Source organism: Dromiciops gliroides, chromosome X (assembly GCF_019393635.1).
Source record: "Dromiciops gliroides isolate mDroGli1 chromosome X, mDroGli1.pri, whole genome shotgun sequence".
NCBI lineage: Eukaryota > Metazoa > Chordata > Mammalia > Microbiotheria > Microbiotheriidae > Dromiciops > Dromiciops gliroides.
The window spans coordinates 20,274,103-20,294,794 of NC_057867.1; the positions used below are offsets into that span (position 1 = coordinate 20,274,103).

General features: G+C 37.5%; 1 protein-coding gene across 1 annotated transcript; it reads right to left on the bottom strand.

Annotated features, from left to right (window-relative positions):
* Positions 1–629: 629 nt before the first annotated feature.
* Positions 630–995, bottom strand: LOC122734121 (protein S100-A1-like). Its single transcript, XM_043974828.1, has one exon. The coding sequence runs from the start codon at positions 968–970 to the stop codon at positions 686–688; it is 285 nt and encodes a 94-aa protein (XP_043830763.1). The 5' UTR covers positions 971–995; the 3' UTR covers positions 630–685.
* Positions 996–20,692: the final 19,697 nt, after the last annotated feature.

Sequence of the window (20,692 nt, forward strand, 5' to 3'; positions counted from 1 at the left end):
CAACAAATCATAGAAACCATCAATAACTTCATAGGAGAGAATGACAACAATGAGAAAACATACCCAACTTATGGGATGCAGTGCTTTGGGGAAATTTTATATCTCTGAATGCTTACATTAATAAAAAAGAGAAAGAGATCAATGATTTAGGTATGCAACTAAAAAAGCTAGAAAAAAAGCAAATTAAATATCCCTAAATAAATAATAATTATAAATTCTGAAAATCAAAGGAGACATTAATAAAACTGAAAGCAAGAAAACTATAGAAATAATCAATAAAACTAAGAGCTAGTTTTATGGAAAAAACACAATAGAATAGATAAAAGTTTGGTTCATTTGATTAGAAAAAAGAAGGAAGAAAACCAAATTACTAGTGTCAAAAATGAAAGGGGTAATTTCATCACCAATGAAGTGGAAATTAAAGCAATAATTAGGAACTATTTTTCCCAACTTAATGCCAATAAATTTGACAATCTAAATGAAATAGATGAATATTTTTTTTTGTTGTTGTTGGGAGAGGAGCCTTTAATGAATAATGGAGCAGTACACCTCAAATGCTATGGCTGAGCCTGGGAAAGTGAACCTGGGGAGTCTCAGGGTAGAGGGAGGGTCATGTGGAAAGTGAAGGTGGGAATGGGGGGCAAGGGAGCAGGTTATTGGTGCTGGCCAGGGCTGAGCTGCTTGCTCAACTGTTCTCCCAGAAGAAGTTGTTGCAGGCCACGGTGAGTGCAGCCACCAGCACCACATACTCCTGGAAGTCAACTTCACCATCCCCATTCTCATCCAGCTCCTTCATGACCTTGTCCACTGTGTCTGCATCCTTCTGGGTATCCAGGAAGCCAGAAAGCTCAGCCTGCAGTAGCTCCTTCAGCTCCTTCTTGCTCAGTTTATACTTATCACCTTCCTTGCCAGAATGGGCGTGGAATACTTTGATGAGGGATTCCATAGCAGTCTCCAGCTCTGAGCCCATGTCTGCAACACACCAGTGGGTTCGGGGCTAAAGGGGGAGCCGACCAGAGGGGACGAAGTTTCGTGTCCTGTGACCAGAGCCGGTGTGTAGATGAATAGTTTTAAAAAATACAAACTGCCCAGGTTAATTGAAGAGGAAATAAAATCCTTAATTAGGCCCATTTTAGAAAAAGAAATTGAACAAGTAATCAATGAACTCCCTAAGAAAAAATCTCCATGGCCGGATGGCTTTTTTGTTTTTTTTGTTTGTTTGTTTTTTTAGTGAGGCAATTGGGGTTAAGTGAGTTGCCCAGGGTCACACAGCTAATAAGTGTTAAGTGTCTGAGGCCGGATTTGAACTCAGGTAATCCTGAATCCAAAGCCGGTGTTCTATCTACTGCGCCACCTAGCTGCCCCACCAGATGGGTTTACAAGTGAATTCTACCAAACATTTAAAGAACAATTAATTCCAATGTTATATAAATTATTTGGAAAAAATAGGTGAAAAAGGAGTTCTACCAAATTCCTTTTATGACACAAACATGATGTTGCTACCAAAACAAGGCAGAAGAAACAGAGAAAGAAAATTATAGACCAATTTCCTTAATGAATATTGATGCAAAATTCTCAAATAAGATGTTAGCAAGAAGATTACAGCAAGATTGAACCATACTATTTCTTTTGTTTTGGGTGCTGTTGTTTCTTTTTTCTATTTTGAGGTTTTGCATTACTGCTCTGATTTTTTCTCTTATAACAGGATTAATGCAGAAATAGGATTAATGTTATTATGTGTATATATATATATGTATATAGATATATAGATATAACCTATATCAGATTACCTGCTGTCTAGGGGAGGGGGGAGGGAGGGGAGGGAGGGGAGGGAGGGAGAAAAATCTGAAATTGTAAAGCTTGTATAAACAAAAGTTGAGAACTATCTTTACATGTAACGGAAAAAATAAAATACCTTATATGTAAAAAAAAAAAAAAAAAGAAGATTACAGCAAGTGATCAACAGGGTAATACACTATGACCAGGTGAGATTTATACCAGGAATTCAGGGCTGGTTCGACATTAGGAAAACTATTAATATAATCAACCACATCAATAAGAAAACTAACCAAAAAGATACATTGAAAGCTTTTGACAAAATAAAGCACCCAGTCTTAAGAAAAACACTAGAGAGCACAGGAATAGGTGGAGCTTTCCTTAAAATAATAAGCATCAGCAAGCATTATATGTAATGGAGATAAGTTAGAGTCCTTCCCAATAAGATCAGGGGTGAAACAGGGATGTCCATCATCACCGCTATTATTCAATATTGTTAGCTCTAGCAATCAGAGAAGAAAAAGGAAATCAAGGTATTTGGATAGGCAAGGATGGGAAAAAAACCTATCACTCTGCAGATGATATGATGTTATACTTAGAGAATCAACTAAAAATTACTTAAAACAATGAACAACTTTAGCAATTTTTCAGGATATAAAATAAATCCACATAAATCATCAGCATTTCTATACATGACCAACAAAGTCTAGCAGTAAGCAATAGAAAGAGAAATTCCAATTAAAATAAATTCTGACAATATAAAATCCTGGGGAGTCTATCTGCCAAGGCAAACTATATGAACACAAGTACAAAACACTTTTCACACAAATACAATCAGATTTAAAGGAATGGAGAATATAAATTACTTATGGGTAGACTGCTAATATAATAAAAATGACAGTTCTAATTAAATTAATTTACTTATTCAGTGCCATGTCAAATTACTGAAAATTATTTCATTGGGCTAGAAAAAATAATAGCAATATTCATCTGGAATAACAAAAGGTAAAGAATATCACGGGAATTAATTTTTAAAAATGCACAGGAAGGTGGCTTAGCTGTACCACATCTAAAACTATACTATAAACTATCAATCATCAAAACTATTTGGTACTGGTTAAGAAAAAGAGATGTGGAGCAGTGGTTAGGTACACAGAATACAGCAGTAAATGACCATATTAAACTACTGTTGATAAATCCAAAGACTCTCACCTCTGGAATAAGAACTCCCTAATGCTGAGGTCACAAATGAGAAGAGCAGGGATCTCAAGGCATGCACAAGAGAAAAAGTTTAATCACAGGATGTTGAGTATATATACAGAAAAATATCAGAAGGCTGGTCAGTGTATCTCTATTAGTGGAGCAAACTTAAGCAAGGTAACATCAGAACTTTCACAATGATGAATATTAGGAACGGGAAATTTTTTAGCTAGTATGATCAAAACACTCTTCTAGTGCATTCTATCTAACCTTGTATCTTGTTGTTGATATCTTGTACTTCTGTATCTTGGCTACAGCTCTGATATCATGTTACTGGTCTTCCAGCTGATGATGCAGGGGCTGCTGCTCAAGTACATTAATCATACTATATTTTGTTAACATATTCCAATCTATCCTTCACTTCCTATCTTACAAAAACTGCTGAGAATACTGGAAAATAGTATGGCAGAAACTAGGTATAGACTAACAGCTTACTCCATACACCAAAGTAAAGTCAAAATGGGTACAATATCTAGAAATAAAGGCTGATACCATAGGCCATTTAGAAAAGGAATAAATTACTTGGCATATCTATGTAGAGGGAAATAATTGATGACCAAAGATGAGAAGGAGAACATTACAAAATGCAGCATGGATCATTTTGACTATATTAAATTAAAAAGTGTTTGCATAAACAAAACCTATGCAAACAAGATTAGAAGGAAAACAGAAAGCTGGGAAATAATTTTTACAGTGTTTCTGATAAAGGCCTCAAATATAGAGAACTGAATCAAATATATACATATAGTTATAGATATATGATATTTGTTTAGAAATTTTCCCAAGTTACATGTATAAACAAATTTTCACATTGATTTTTAAAACTTTGTGTTCTAAATTCTCTTCCTAGGTCCCTCCCGATGCCTTTAAGAACTCAAACAATTCAAAATATGTTATACATGTGTAGTTGAAGTGAAAAAAATATATATAAGAATACAAGTCATTCCCCAATTGAGAAATGATCAAAAGATATAAACAGGCACTTCTCAGTTGATGAAATTAAAGCTATCTACAGCCAAATGAAAAAATGTTCTCAGGGCAGCTAGGTGGTGCAGCAGATAGAGCACTGGCCCTGGAGTCAGGGGGACCTGAGTTCAAATCTGGTCTCAGAAACTTAACACTTACTAGCTGTGTGACCCAGGGCAAGTCCCTTAACCCTAATTGCCTCACCAAAAAGAATGTTCTCAATAACTACTGATTAGAGAAATGAAAATTAAAACTACTCTGAGGTACCACCCAACACCTATCCAATTGGTAAATATGATAAAAAGGGTGCGTAATTTAAAATTCTAAATGTGGATTCTAATCTGTCCCCCTAGTTTTGTGGGGAAACTGACCAAAATCACTGATAAATGAGTTTAGGTTTTTTAAGGGTTTATTGAAAGATAGTAAAAGAAAGAGAAAGATTGAAAACAGATTTCTTATAGCCTGAAATCCTTGCCTTCCTAAACTCCCCTGTGAAGTTCCCTGCCACCATGCCAATGTCTGGCAGCCAAAAAAAAAAAAAATGAACAGCCTGGTCAGCATCTCCTTCCTGCTTCATGTTCCCCTCCCAGAAATGGGAGGTTCTTCAACCTGATTGGTTAGTGTCATTCAAATTCAAAGTTCAAAGTTTTTTCCAGCTTCTGAGAACCATGCTTTCTTAAGTACCAGTCAGATGTGCTTAACTAGAAGTCAGCCAGTAATCCATTCAGTTTAAATTGATCTCCAGGTGGGCTCCTGAGTATCTGCTAAATCTCATCTATCACATTTTAGATAGAGAGCTACAAGGGAAATTATAGGTTAGCTATCCAATGCATGAGGAAACTGAGCCCGAGAGAGAAGTGACTTGCTTAAGGTCACACATAGGAATATTGATCTGGTGCTGAAAGGGATTTCAGGGGCTTTGTAGTGAAACCACATTTTACTAATCTGAGAGTGGAAGCTCAGAGACCTTAAATGACTTGCTCAGATTTACACAAGGTCATTATTGACAGCTCCAGGATTTATGCCCAGGGCTCAATGTCTATCTTGCATTAATACTTAGAATTATTTTCTATCGTGGAGAGTATTAGTATTGAGAAATAGTTAAATTAGTGTCTGAATTAGATATGTAGAAGATATACTAGTGAACATTGGTAACTGATTTACTGTCTTATATCACCTTAATGGGAAATAGGAGTTTACCTATGATTGTTATTTGGAGTTAAACATGTGTAGGAACACATATAGAGTAGTTGAGTCACCATTCTATACTTACTGAACATAATTTCCTTGATAGAGATTGTTTACTTGTTGCCTCAGTTTATCATAGAGCCACAAGATTAACTAGTAAGCACTCACCAAGTGAGCATTTTTAAAACTTGTTAGTAAAAGGGAATAAAAAGAATTAGCCCTTTTTTGTGCTGTCAGCACCAGACCTGTTTTAAGATGCTATAAAGCTCACCCCTCTCCACTGGATATTATCACAGCATTTGTTCATATCTATAGAAGATGTTTGCTCTTACATACATTCAACTCTCTCCTACAACTGGACAAGGACCCTAGCCATCACTAGCAACCTCTGTGAATTCTCAAAGCAGATGCAACTCAAAATGTGAGAAGGCCTTTAGTGGTCATGGAATCCACAACCTTATCTATATGTGTGTGTGTGTATGTGCATATATATATGTGTGTGTGTATGTGCATATGTATATATATATGTGTGTGTATGTGCATATATGTGTGTGCATATATGTGTGTGTATGTGCATATATATGTGTGTATGTGCATATATATGTGTGCATGTGCATATATATGTGTGTGCATATATGTGTGTGTATGTGCATATATGTGTGTATGTGCATATATGTGTGTATGTGCATATATATGTGTGTGTATGTGCATATATATGTGTGCATGTGCATATATATGTGTGTGTATGTGCATATATATGTGTATGTGCATATATATGTGTGTATGTGCATATATGTGTGTATGTGCATATATATGTATGTGTGCATATATATGTGTGTACATATATATATATGTGTGTATGTGCATATATATATGTGTGTGTATGTGCATATATATATGTGTGTGTGCGCATGTGCATATATATATGTGTGTGTGTGTGCGTATATATTTTTTATATATATATATATATATATATATATATATATATATATATATATATATATATATATATATATATATATATGTGAAATAACAAAAGTTGACCTTGTAGATTTCAGTGAGGCTTCAGAGGAGAAGCATGAGAGACATTGGCTGAGGACAACATATGGCATTCACTGGACAAGGCACGGCAGTTGTTGGAGAAGCCATGGGACATGTCCGAGGTGGCAGAAGAAGCGTCAGAGTAGGAGGACATGGAGTCCCTTGGTGAAGGAGGAGGATTCCCATTCCAAAGAGGAGTCAGAGCCCCAGGCATAGGAGTTTAAGGACATGAATATCACGTCCAGGTAGGAAGGCCTCAATTTGAAATCAGGGTGAGAGGAGAAGTTGGAGGAGGAGGAGGAGGAGAAATAGAAGTTCCTGTAACCAGAGACAGTGCAAGCCTAGGGAGGAGGAGTCCTAGACTGTCAAGAATGTGGAGGGATCGGTTCCCTTTGACTGCTTTGGAGGGCTTCCCGCCTCCTTCCCCTCACCCTCTGCCTGCCCCGCTTCCTCCTTCTCGTCCTCCTCAGTCCAGCCCCCTCTCCACTGGCTGAGGCCTCCATCTCCCTCAGTGACCAGGCTGGGGCTCAGCGGCTGCTCCCAATGTGGCCATACCTGTCCCCACTCCTGCTGCTGCTGCTACCCAAACTGAAAGAACTTGACAGCCTCAGCCCAGCCCAACCCTCCCCCTGCTGTGACAGCTGCAGGCCTATTGGCCATCTGTTGATGCTGAATAGCATCTTTTAAAAATTTTAATTAAATATGAATTCTAATATGCTCTCTTGGCCCTTAAATTTCTAATAAGAATAACACTCTTATGAGGCCTTTGGAAGGAGCACTTTTATCTTTTCCAGGAATTGATTTTAAAATCTTACAGTTTTCTGAATGTAAATATAATCTCTATTTGATTTTTTTTTTTTTTAGTGAGGCAATTGGGGTTAAGTGACTTGCCCAGGGTCACACAGCTAGTAAGTGTTAAGTGTCTGAGGCTGGATTTGAACTCAGGTCCTCCTGACTCCAGGGCCAGTGCTCTATCCACTGCGCCACCCAGCTGCCCCCACTATTTGATTTTAAGCACCTAGCATGTAGCAGATGATTGATAAATGTTTGTTGACTGATGTTTGCACTTTCAAAAAAGAATATCCAAAAGGTATTTTATGTATCAAAATTATATTTGTATCATGGAAGGAATTTGGTAGGACTCCTTTTTAAGCCATTTTTTCAAACAATTAATATAGTATTGGAAATTAATTATTCTTTAAATGTTTGGTAGAATTTGTTTGTAAATCCATCTAGTCCTGGGGATTTCTTTTCTTAGGGAGCTCATTTATAGCTTCTTCAATTCTTTTTCTAAAATAGGGTTGTGAGGAACTCCATTTAAAAATTGGAGGTCCGTGGGTCCATGAAGAGTCTTGGATTAACAAAGATCTGTTAGCCCCAGGCAATTCATTTGCCTGGGGAAAGGGAAGTGGGAATCAGTGCCTTTTCTTAGAAAAGAGAAAGTTATGTGTATATAACACTTGTGGGATTTAGGGGGCTCATACTATTTGAGAGTTAATTTGTTGCAAAGAAATTAATAGTAGGGCATCCAAATTGTTGCACTAAGCTGTGAAAGGTATCTTGCTGTTTTAATCTAAATTTATTGGTACTTTAAGAAAACTTTATTGTTTGGTTTACAACTTTTGTGAGAACATTTAAAAAAATGATTGAGAATTCTACTTTAAATCCTGAGAACTTATCTAGATATAGCAGGTTAATATTTTAGTTAGGGCTTTTCCTATTAGTCTTAGTTCCTTTGATATTTCTGTGTTGGGAGGGAACTTTTCATTGTTAAGAAGTTGTATAATAATTAGGAATAGAAATCAGAAATCTATTGTAATCCCAGGACAACTCAGTTGGAGGTTCTGAAAATATGATCTGATGAGAACATATTCAATAGAATTACTTTCGAGTATTTCTGTGCTCAAGAGTTATTTTGTAAACTGTGAGTCCATGTTTTAATTAGTAAACTGTTGAGGGATGGAAATTATTAACTGGCTAATTATAATTATATTCATGTTAATATTTAGCAATTATTGCATGTTATTGTAAATTGGTTTTACAATTTTTCTAAAGGTTAAATACTGTTTGAGTTTATTGATTAACTGAAAGCTTTCACTGCAGCTTTTGTGTAAGAAATTGTACCTATATGTCCCTCCTGCTCAAATTGATTCAGATAAAAGTTTTTATTCCTAGAGATTTTCATTCTTTCAAGATTGTGTTTCAGGCCAGTTTGATTTTCATTGTCTTTTATTCATCCATGTGTATTTTGTTCTATATATACATTCATGGAAGTTATGTATTTGGAATTATTATTTGGAAAAATAGCTGTTATTTTAGGTTTTCTTGGTTATAAGTGATCCTGAAATTCTAGCATGGTCCTAAATGTTCAGCAGTTCTAAATGAGTTTAATAATTACTGATTGAGATTCCATACATGTTTGTTCTTAAGAATTTAGTTTATGATTTGGCCAATAAATTATTATAAAGATAAGAATTGTTTACAACCTTAATTCACATTTTTGCTATCATATGATACTTGGATTATGGGAAATTTACCATTTTAAGACATTAATTGCCTTTATTCTGAGTTACCAGATCTGAACAACCAAGGTGCCAACTATCCACGGGGAGAGAAGAGCAGGTGCTGAACTGTTACAGGAGGGGAGGGATTCTCGAAGCTCAGGTACTGTACTGCTTCATTTTCCCCCCACATAGCACTGGACTGTTGGCTATGCCATCTCATTCTGTATCTGACTTCGAACCACCCTCCTATATGCCTGATGTCATGGACATCTCAATCCCATGAAGCCTGACTCATGTATATTGTGGAATTTTCTTCTTGTTATTTATGGGACATCTGCAATAGAGTGGGAAAGAGAAGTGATAGTGACTGAAATTTTGGTCACAAAAATGTATCCATCAAACTATATATTTATACACATACACATATATACACTCATATATATGTGTGTGTGTATGTATATACACACATATGTATACATACATACATATATATATAAAGTGTTTTATTTTCCAGTTCATTGTAAAGATAGTTTTAAACATTTGTTTTTGTAAGATTTTTAGTTCCAAATTTTTCTCCCTCCCTCCTTTCCCTCCCCCCTCCCCAAGAAGAAAGCAATCTGATATAGGTTATATATGTATAATCATATTAAACATATTTCTGCATTAGTAATAATAACATTATATATTTTAAAATATTAAAATCTTTTCAGATATTGAGTTATTCTAGCTCAGTATAGTTCGGTAGTCTTGATTTTAATTTTTTTTTTTTGCAGGGCAATGAGGGTTAAGTGACTTGCCCAGGGTCACACAGCTAGTAAGTGTCAAGTGTCTGAGACCGGATTTGAACTCAGGTTCTCCTGAATCTAGGGCCAGGGCTCTATCCACTGTGCCACCTAGCTGCCCCCTAGTTTGGTAATCTTGAAACCAGGTGACCAACTAGTCTCAACCTCCCCATCAACCAGTATTGCATGGGTGGTGGGCCACCATGTCTGGGAAAATTTATAGTTATTGTAAGTGACAGTTGAATTGGAGAATATTACAAAATGACTAATATTAAAAAAGAACTTTTTTTGAAGAAAAGGAAGGAAATAAAATGCTATAATTGGAAGAATGATGGATGTGGATATTGTTGTTTCTGTTTCTTTCTGGAAGAGGACCATGACATCTGGTTGAGGTCATGACTTGCACAGAATGGGATTTAAGTAAGGGAGGGCTGTGCAAGGTCACTAACCTCACTCTCTCCTCCAGAGCCATCTGGATTCTGCAGCAAAATATAGAGCAGGACAACTGAAGAAGGCCCTGGATATTTAAGTCATTTGGGGTTAAGTGACTTGTCCAGGGTCTCTCAGGTACTAAGTGTCTGAGGGGAGATTTTAATTCAGATGTTTAATCTTCTATATGAACATTTCTACCCCAATTTCTTAAGTCTAGGCAATATACAAAACAATAAAAGTAGCCCAGAATTTTAGCATTTCCTCTGAGTACCTAGGTGGCAGTGATTTGTGTAAGAATGTCAGGGGTAAAGCTGTTTTTAAAATTATCCTATTATCATACAATTAACCTAATAGAAATTGAAACGATGTACATCCCCTTAGTGTTTTGTGGTTTTCCAGGACCCCTCACAGAACTTCCCAGTAGGGCCTCTTGTGCATCTGGACTTAGAGCCCTGGGCTTAGAGTCAGAAAGCTGCATTCCAGGCTTACCACAGCCACCTAACCAGGTTTGTGTCCCAGGAACTTTTTTTTTTACTTTCCTGGACCTCAGTGAGCTCTGCTCTAAAAGGAAGAATGATAACAGCAACTGGCTCAGCTGATTGTAGTGGGGATCAAATGAGTTCACAATTCAAAATGCTTTGCCAACCTTAAAGCACATTACTACTGCTACCTATTAGGTGTGTCATGAGGCTCCCTCCATCCCTAAAATTCACTGAGCCACTGTTAATTCCAATCTTGCACAGCTGAAAAGGGCCTTCTGGTAATGACATACCTCAATTTCAATACCCTGTCGACTCTGACAGGCTCTTCCCTTGGGCACATAATATCCTAGATAAAATATGTTTTCAGGCCTGGTCTAGGGTCCCTCCCTCCTGTGACTGGCTACAATTTGGTGATTTTGGTGTTTATTTTCTAATCAATTCACTGTTTGTGGTTCTTAGCAAAACTGTGATTTAATGCACAGAGACATGTCCTTTCCAATGATGTCAAATGAAGTCTTTTGTAATAAGAAAAATATGCTGAATTCCCTGCCCAGAAAAGAAATATCAATACTGGACTTGCCTGATTTCAAGTCACTGTGTGGAAGTTTTTATACTTCCCAATTTGGGCCTGGCTCTAAGGCCGTTTGGAGCAAGTTCAAGCCCTGGAGTTGGGAGGGGGTGCCCAGGGAGCTACTTCAGGCTTGGCCACAGCACCCACAGGGGCTGTGCTGTTCTTACTTCACATTGGGTACATACCTTAAACTTGACTTATTTGTACCTCACCATCACCTGGACACACAGGTCTCTGTGCATCTTGGGCCAATAGAGTCATAATGGGCTCCCCTCCTTGGACAGGTGAGTCCTTGGCACAGAGAGCACAGGTCAGAGAGCAGCACAGGGGAATCTTCCAGCAGTGTGGCCAAGTTTGGAGGGGCCACTGGTAGAGACAAGCTTCTTATGCAATAATGAAACAAAGGGTCCCACTTAACAGCCCAGGGCCTGCAACCAGCCTGGGGGAAAAGTCAGGGAAGATTTGGCCCCAAATCATAACATGAACTTGGATAGACTTCCAGACTCAGTGGAGGACAGAAGGGCCTGGCCTGCTGCGATCCAGAGGGTCAGGAAAAGTTGGACAAGACTGAATGACAAAACTACAACACCTTGGAAAACTCTAATAGAGTGTAGTGGAAAAGCCTGGAACTGGATTCTGTCAGCCCTGCCCCTTATCTTCTTCCATCTAGGCCTCAGTTATCCTATCCCTAAAATGGGGAGGAGGTTAACAATAATGTTCAAACTCCAGGTGATGTGAACGATCAAACATGAAGATTTGAACCTATGCTTGGGCTATAGGACAACTTGAAGAGGCCAGGCTTTATGAGACCCAAAACCTCATCAACAAGTGTGAGTAGAAATTACACTGGTTTTTGGGTAGGTGTGTGGTGGGGGAGGAGACAGGGTGAAGTTGTCGCCTAAAATTGGTTTTCTTGAAACTTTCTAGTCCAAAAGTTTCATAATTTCTGAAAAGGGTATTTTTAGATGTATATGTTCACACATACACATTTGCCCCATCAAGGTATAATGGAATAGAGAGTAATATTTTCCCCTTATTGAAATTAGGTAAGAAAATAAAGTTATTTCTAGTTATATATTTGTGGTACTGCTCCATTCATAACTTTTACTTTTGGCTCCTGCATGTACATTATGTTGAAATTATAGCCTGGTGTTGCATATCAGAACTTATGATATTTTTGGTGTTAATTAGTTTTTGATAAATGTTCTGTATTTATTGACTCCTTTGCAGCCTCATATCTTGTTTTTGCCTAAAAGGCAGTAAAAAGTAGCTAAAATCTGTATGCTAAATATGGGCAAAATAATGATATGTAAAAGACTTGGCTAGTTCACATTGCCTTGGTGGTCTTTTTGGTATAAGGCAACTGAGTGATAGAGAGTGTAATGTTGTATACCCAAGACAGTGACTTTGAATGGCTTCTACACTACACTACAATTGCTTTTTGCCCATTATATTAATGTTAATAAAATGATACATTTAAAACAAAAATTTTCCCAGCTAACTCAGTTTCAATGTTTGTCTACAAGTCTGGGGAACATTTCTGGAAACATCAATCCTTAGCATTACATGAAGTTTGACACAGTACAAGTTGTAATGTGCATTACCATTGAAGTTATCCTATATTTCAGTGTGTAAACTTGTTGAGTTGAGAAATATTTCATACTTCTGAAGGGATAAAAGTAAATATTTAGATTCTATTCAGCTAAAGAAAATGGAGAGAGGTAGATGAGACCCACCCTCAGGGCCATAAGGAAATCAACAGCATTCCATGACTAGAACACAATGGTTAATAGAATGTTGCAAGTCCTCTGATTTCCTACACCTCAAAATTTCCTTATATAAAGGCCTCATTGACTAATAAATTCTGGGACACTACAAGTTTTGTTACTCCTTTGAGTAGGAGAGTAAGAAGAATGTTTCTGTAGGACAGCTCAACTCCCGTTCCTCAGTATTGGTTCTCATGTACAGCTGCAGTATCTCTTGGGTGAGGGTCTCAGCTCATTGTTGGTATAGAGATGGAGCATGGGATACAGTGGGAACTGGAACTCAAGAGGCTTGGTGGTTTGTCTGGTTGCTAGAGGAGTAATTGTTGTTGTTGTTGAATTGTGTCCAACTGCACATGACACCATGAACTTTGTTCATTAATTTTCTTGGCAAAGACACCTGAAGTCATTTGCCATTTCCTACTCCAGTGTTTCTCCAGTGTGAAGATGAGTAGCTGAGGCAAATACAAGTTAAGTAACTTGCCCAGGGTCACATAGCTAGCAAGTGTCTCAGGCTGCATCTGAACTCAGATCTTCCTGACTCCAGAACCAGTGCTCTATCCACTGTACCACCTACCTGTCCTAAGAGGGGACCAATAGTAAGAGACTAATAAGAGTCTAAGAACTCTTGGTGATTGGGAAGATCCTTTGGCTCTGACCATTGCTGGCCACCCAACTCCCCATTAGAGAGCATAGTTAGTGGAATCAGTAGCCAACCCATACCCAGAGCAGGGATGCTACTGTCCTTATGTGTCCATGGGTTCCTTTAGCCTCCAATCTCTGCTGTATCTCTATCACCATCCTTCCTCTTTCACCCTCCCAGCCCCTAATTTGGGGCCTATATTGATAGGATAAGTTGTGTAAAGGTTTTTCTCTATGGGTGATTTTCCTTCCAGTTAAAATTCTTCCCTTCTCTCCTGAATTGTCATCTATGTTCTTTTTCCAAGGATATTATGCAGTTAGCTTCCATGTCCATGTCCATCTCTCTCTCTCTCTCTTTCTCAATATATTGTATATATGCACACAAATACATGACTCATATATGTGTGTGCGTATATACAATACATACATACTTACATACTTATGTATGCATTAGCTTTGGGATATATTTTTTGTCTCACATTAGATTGCAGTACCTAAGGATTTAGGTCTGTGCCCAGTTGTTTGCTCAGAGCAAAGAGGGAAAGAAGCCCCTTTTCCTCTTGGCTGAGGGATCCTCATAATATCTGCCTAATAAGGAGCTAGTACCAAGGTCAGTGACTCAGGATAGAAGATTTCCTTGGTAACAGAGAAGTCACCATGACAACCAAAGTTAGGGCCCCACTGATATAGTTTTCACCAACACAATTCTTCCTCAGTAGGGCCTCACAGCTAAAAGATGGGGATGTAACCAAGAGTCCATTTTGGAATCCTATCCTCCTAGAGACTTTGCCTGCATTCCACCCCCCCCCATTTCCACAGGAAAAAAATAGAATTAGGATGTGACAAAATCCACAAGGATTGCCACAAGAAGAGCACATTATCCCTTAAAGCACTCCCTTTGCACTATTCTTTCCCAGCTTCCACATTCCCAAGAGGTAGGGATGCACAATCTGATCTTTGGGTAAATGACTGAGGCCTTTGTTGGTTTTCTTCCCTGTTGTAGAGACTTTGTCACAGCTCCCTTCAGGTAGCAGTAGACAGAGCTTCCACACAGTCACTTCAGAACAAAGAAGCTTGGAGGTGGGTATTGAAAACATGCTACTCTCTTTGTGGTGCCAGTCCTGGTTTAGAGAGTCTCTGCTCAGGTTATACTCTAGACCTTCTGAACTCTGAGCCTTCAATGACAATAACACATGGAAGATGTTAATTCAACCAGGACATAGATGGAAAACTATGCTAATTGTAAGGAATTGATTGTGATTTGGGGTTTTCATAACCCTATCTTTGCTTTATTATGGTCAGACTAAAAAACATAGGCTTGAAAGGCTTAAGAGAGATGGGTGTGTACTTTGGGAGATAATTGAACAAACAAGAGGAAACCTGACCACAGGGAACATTTATTGAAACTAAGGAACTATGCCGCCTCTTTTAGCCTTCCCCACTCCCATATGGGTCTGGCTAGATTATAATGGGGACAGCTATTAAGGGATAAAATTCTAGCTAGTCTGTCTAAAATATCTAATGAGTGGTTGCCAATAAATTATAAGCTTTAGCAAGAGTTAGGCTTTTAAGCATTTATTAAGGAGAATAAAAATTTGGTAAAGAGAGAGAGAAAGGCCTACATTCATCTATCTATTAAAGGGAGAGCACATTTCTAGCTCCGCTCTCCACCAGAGTCCAAAGGAAAGAGAGCGAGACAGAGTGCCCGGCTCCCCCTTCCTCCACCCACCAGCAAACGTCACTTCCTGACGCCAAAGAAAGGACGCATGGTCTTGCCCTCAAAGACATTCCTTTCATGGCAGAGCTTTTCTACAGTAAGTCTCCAGCAGGTGGCATCATTCTAATCATTACATAACTCATAAGAACGTTCCCAGTATTTTTCAAACTTTTTCAGCAGCTGAAGGGAATAGATTTAGACAGGGAAATTTTCTAAATAAATAAATAATAATAAAATGAAAAAGAAAAGAAAAGACAATTACCTGCTCATTTGTCTTAGCAATGCAGTGGTTTACAAAGAGAAATAGTGGCCCTTTCAAGTACTCCCTTTAGTATTTCCAATAAAATACCGGGGGAATGGCCTCTGGTCCGGGGGGCCAGGGACTGAGGCTGCTGCTGTATTTGGAGGAAGGGGTACTTAGAGTTGCAGAGGAGACTTGGGCAGAGCCTGGAGCTGCCATTCACTCTGTGGAGGAGTCTGTTGGTACATAAGAAACAAGAAGAGGTGGCAGAAAGTGGTCTCTTAGGGAGATTGGGGATGTTGATGTGGCTATTGGGACACCGATAACTGTTCTTGGGCTTCCCACAGATGCTGCAGGGGTTGCTCCTGGGCCTGCTGGGCTCAGCCAAGTGGTCACTAGGGGCAGGTCCAGTCTCTGAGGCTGAGAGGGGAGGTGGCCTGGAGTTGCATCAGGGTTGGCCACAGAACAGTTCTCTCTCCACCTTGATTAACCTACAGAGGGCTTAACTTATTTGTACCCTACCATCACCTACACACAATGGCCCTTGAACACTTTTAGCCCATGGAAGGTCAGCATGGGCTCCCTCCTTGGACAGGGACAGGTTAGGTTTAGGGTTAAGGTTAGGTTTAGCTTTAGGGTTAGGGTTTGGATTAGAGTTAGCCTCAGGGTTATGATTTTCTTAGGATTAGGGATAGTTTTAGGGTTATGGTAAGGGTTAGGTTTGGGTTAGGTTTTGTTTATGGTTAAGGATAGGGCTAAGTTTGGGGTTTAGGGTTAGGGTTATGGTTAGGGTTAGGGTTAGAGTTTTGATTAGGGTTAGGGTGAGGGTGAGGATGAGGCTTAGGTTTACAGGTAGTGTTAGTGTTAGGGTTACGGTTAGGGTTTGGGCTCCACTTCACAAATCAGGGAAAGTGTGGAGCTGTATTTTCTTTAGAATCCTCGATGCACCAGCTGCCCCTTTTAGATGAACCTTTCTTTTTCTTTTAATTTTTCAACATTTATTTTTATAAGATTTCTAGTTTCTCATTTTTTCCTCCCTTCCCTTACTTCCTCCCTCCCCAAGACAGAAAGTAATCTGATATAGGTTATATATGTACAATAACATTAAACAAATGTCTGCATTAATCATGTTATAAGAGAAAAATCGAAGCAAAAAGGAAAAACCTCAAAAAGGAAAAAACAATAGTACCAAAAACAAGAGAAATAGTATGATCCAATCAGCATCCATATTCCACAGTTCTTTTTTTTTTCTGGATTTGGGGAGCCTTTTCCATCATGAGTCCTTTGGATCTATCTTGGACTATTGTATTGCTGAGAAGAATCAAGTCTATCACAGTTGATCAAAACATAATGTTGACGATATTGTGTATAATGTTCTCCTGGCTCTGCTCATCACACTCATCATCAGTCCATGCAAGTCCTTCCAGGTCTCTCTGAAATCAGCCTGCTCATAATTTATTACAGCACAACAGAATTCCATTACATTGATATACCACAACTTGTTCAGCCATTCTGCAACCGTGGGGCAGTCCCTCAATTTCCAATTCCTTGCCACCACAAAAAGAACACCTATAAATATTTTTGTACACATGGGTCCTTTTCCCTTTTCCATGATCTCTTTGGGGAAAAGTCCCAAAATGGGTATTGCTGGGTCAAAGGATATGCACAGCATTATAGCACTTTGGGCATAATTCTAAACTGCTCTCCAGAATGGTTGGATCAGTTCACAGTTCCACTAACAATGCATTAGTGTTCCAATTTTTCCACAGTTTTGCCAACATTTATTATTTTCCTTTTTTGTCATGTTAGCCAATCTTATAGGTGTCAGGTGATACCTCAGAGTTGTTTTAATTTGCATTTCTCTAATCAATAGGGATTTGAAGCATTTTTTGCATATGGGAACAGATAGCTTTGATTTCTTCATCAGAAAACTACCTGTTCATTTCCTTTGACCATTTCTTAATTGGGAAATGACTTCGGTTTTTATAAATTTGATTTAGTTCCTGATTTATTTTAGAAATGAGGCCTTTATCAGTAGTATTGGCTATAATTATTGTTTCCCAGCTTTGTGTCTCCCTTCTAATTTTGGACACATTGCTTTTGTTTGTGCAAAAGCTTTTTAATTTAATGTAGTCAAAATCATCCATTTTGCATTTCATTATATTCTCAATCTCTTGTTTGGTCATAAATTGTTCTCCTTTCCAAAGATCTGAAAGGTAGACTATTCCCTCCTCTCCTAATTTATCTATAATATCACCTTTTATGTCTAAATCATGTACCCATTTTGATCTTATTTTAGTATAAGGTGTCAGATGTTGGTCTATGCCTAATTTCTGCCATACTATCTTCCAGTTTTCCCAGCAGTTTTTGTCAAATACTGAATTCCTATCCCAGAAGCTGGGGTCTTCCTGTTTATCAAACAGTACATTACTAAAGTCATTTACTACTGTGTCTGCTGTGCCTAAACTATTCCATTGATCCTCTACTCTATTTCTTAGTCATTACCAGATAGTACACAAATCAAATCAGATCTAAATATCAAATGCTCATGGATAGGCCGAGTTAATATAATAAAAATGACAATTATACCTAAAGTAATTTACTTATTCAGCACCATACCAATCAGACTAGCTAAAAATTATTTTATAGAGCTAGAAAAAATAATAACAAAATTCATCTGGAAAAACAAAAGGTCAAGAATATCAAGGGTAATAATGAAAATAAAATGCACAGGAAGGTGGGTTAGCTCTACAAAATCTGGAGCTCTACTATAAAGCGGCAGTCATCAAAACTATCTGGTACTGGCTAAGAAATAGAGTGGAGGATCAATGGAATAGGCTAGGCACAGGAGACAGAAACAAATGACGTTAGTGATGCAGTGTTTGATAATTGCAGAGACTCCAGCTTCTGGGATAGGAATTCAGTATTTGACAAAACCTGCTGAGAAAACTGGAAGATAATATGGCAGAAATGGGGCATAGACCAACATATTACACCTTATACTAAAATAAGGTTAAAATGGATACATGATTTAGACATAAGAAATGATACCATAGATAAATTAGGAGAGGAAGGAATAATCTCCCCTTCAGATCTTTGGAAAGGAGAACAGTTTATGACCAAACAAGAGACAGAGAATATTATGAAATGCAAAATGGATGATTTTGATTACATTAAATTAAAAAGGTTTTGTACAAACAGAAGCAATGCATCCAAAATTAGAAGGGAGGCAGAAAGGTGAGAAACAATTTTTATGACCAGTACTTCTGATAAAGCTCTCATTTGTAAAATATATAGGGAACTAAATCAAATTTATAAGAATCCAAGTCATTCCCCAATTGAGAAATGGTCAAAGGATATGAACAGGCAGATTTCTGATGAAGAAATAAAAGCTATCTATTCCCATATGAAAAAATGCTCTAAATCACTATTGATTAGAGAGATGCAAATTAAAAAAACTCTGAGATACCACCTGACACCTATCAGATTGGCTAATATGACAAAAAGGAAATTAATAAATGTTGGAGAAGCTGTGGGAAAATTGTAACACTAATGCATTGTTGGTGGAGCTGTGAACTGATCCAACCACTCTGGAGAGCAATCTGGAATTATGCCCAAAGGGCTACAAAGCTGTGCATACCCTTTGACGCAGCAATACCACTTTTGGGTCTTTTCCCCAAAGAGATCATAGAAAGGGAAAAGGACCCACATGTACAAAAATATTTATAGCTGCTTTTTTTGTGGTGGCATGGAATTGGAAATTGAGGGGTTGCCCATCAATTGGGGAATGGCTGAACACATTGTGATATATGAATGTAAGGGAATTGTATTGTGCTGTAAGAAACAATGAGCAGAAGGAGTTCAGAGAAACCTGGAGGGACTTGCATGAACTGATGATGAGTGAGATGAGTGGAACAAGAAGAACATTGTACACAGTATCATCAACATTGAGTGTTGATCTACTGTGATGGACTAGATTCTTCTCACCAATGCAATGGTACAGAAGAGTTCCAGGGGACCCATGATGGAAGGGGATCTCCAAATTCAGAAGAAAAAGAACGATGGAGTAGAGATGCTGATTTAAACCATACTATGTCTTTTGCTCTTGGTTCTGTTGTTTTCCTATTTTGAGGTTTTTCCTCATTGCTCTGATACTTCTCTTATAACATGAGTAATGTAGAAATATGTTTAATGTTATTATGTATACATATACATATACATATACATATACGTATACGTATACGTATACATATACATATACATATACATATACATATACATATACATATACATATACATATACATATACATATACATATACATATACATATACATATACATGACCTGTATCAGATTGCCTGCTGTCTAGGGGAGGGGGCAGTGAGGGGAGGGAGGGAGAAAAATCTGAAATTGGAAAGCTTGTATAAGCAAATGTTGAGAACTGTTTTTACATGTAACTGGAAAAAAATAAAATACTTTTATCAGGAAAAAAATATTTTTGCATCAATATTCATTAGGGAAATTGGTCTATAATTTTCTTTCTCTGCTTTTGCTCTGCCTGGTTTTGGTATCAATGCCATATTTGTGTCATAAAAGGAATTTGGTAGAACTCCTTCATAACCTATTCTTCCAAATAATTTGAATAATGTTGCAATTAATTGTTCTTTAAATGTTTGGTAGAATTCACTTGAAAACCCATCTGGCCCTGGTGATTTTATCTTAGGGAGTTCATTAATGCCTTGTTCAATTTATTTTTCTAATATGGGCTTCTTTAAGGATTTTATTTTCTCTTCAGTTTACCTGGGCAGTTTGTTTTTTTCTAAATATTTATCCATTTCATCTAGATTGTTAAATTTATTGGCATACAGTTGGGCAAAATAGTACCTAATTATTGTTTTAACATCCACTCCATTGGTGGTGAAATCACCCCTTTCATTTTGATAATGGTAATTTGGTTTTCTTCTTTCTTCTTTAAAATCAAATTAACCAATGGTTTATCTATTTTAGTTTTATTTTTTAAATAAAACCAGTTCTTAGTTTTATTGATTAATTTTATATTTTTCTTGCTTTCAATTTTATTAATTTCTCCCTTAATTTTTAGAATTTTTAATTTAGTATTTAATTGGGGATTTTTTATTTGCTCTTTTTCTAGCTTTTTAAGTTACATGCCCAATTCATTCATCTCTTCTTTCTCTTTTTTATTGATGTAAGCATTTAGGGATCTAAAATTTCCCCTAAGCACTCCTTTGTCTGCATCCCATATATTTTGGTATGTTGTCTCATTATTGTCATTGTCTTGGATGAAGTTATTGATTGTTTCTATGATT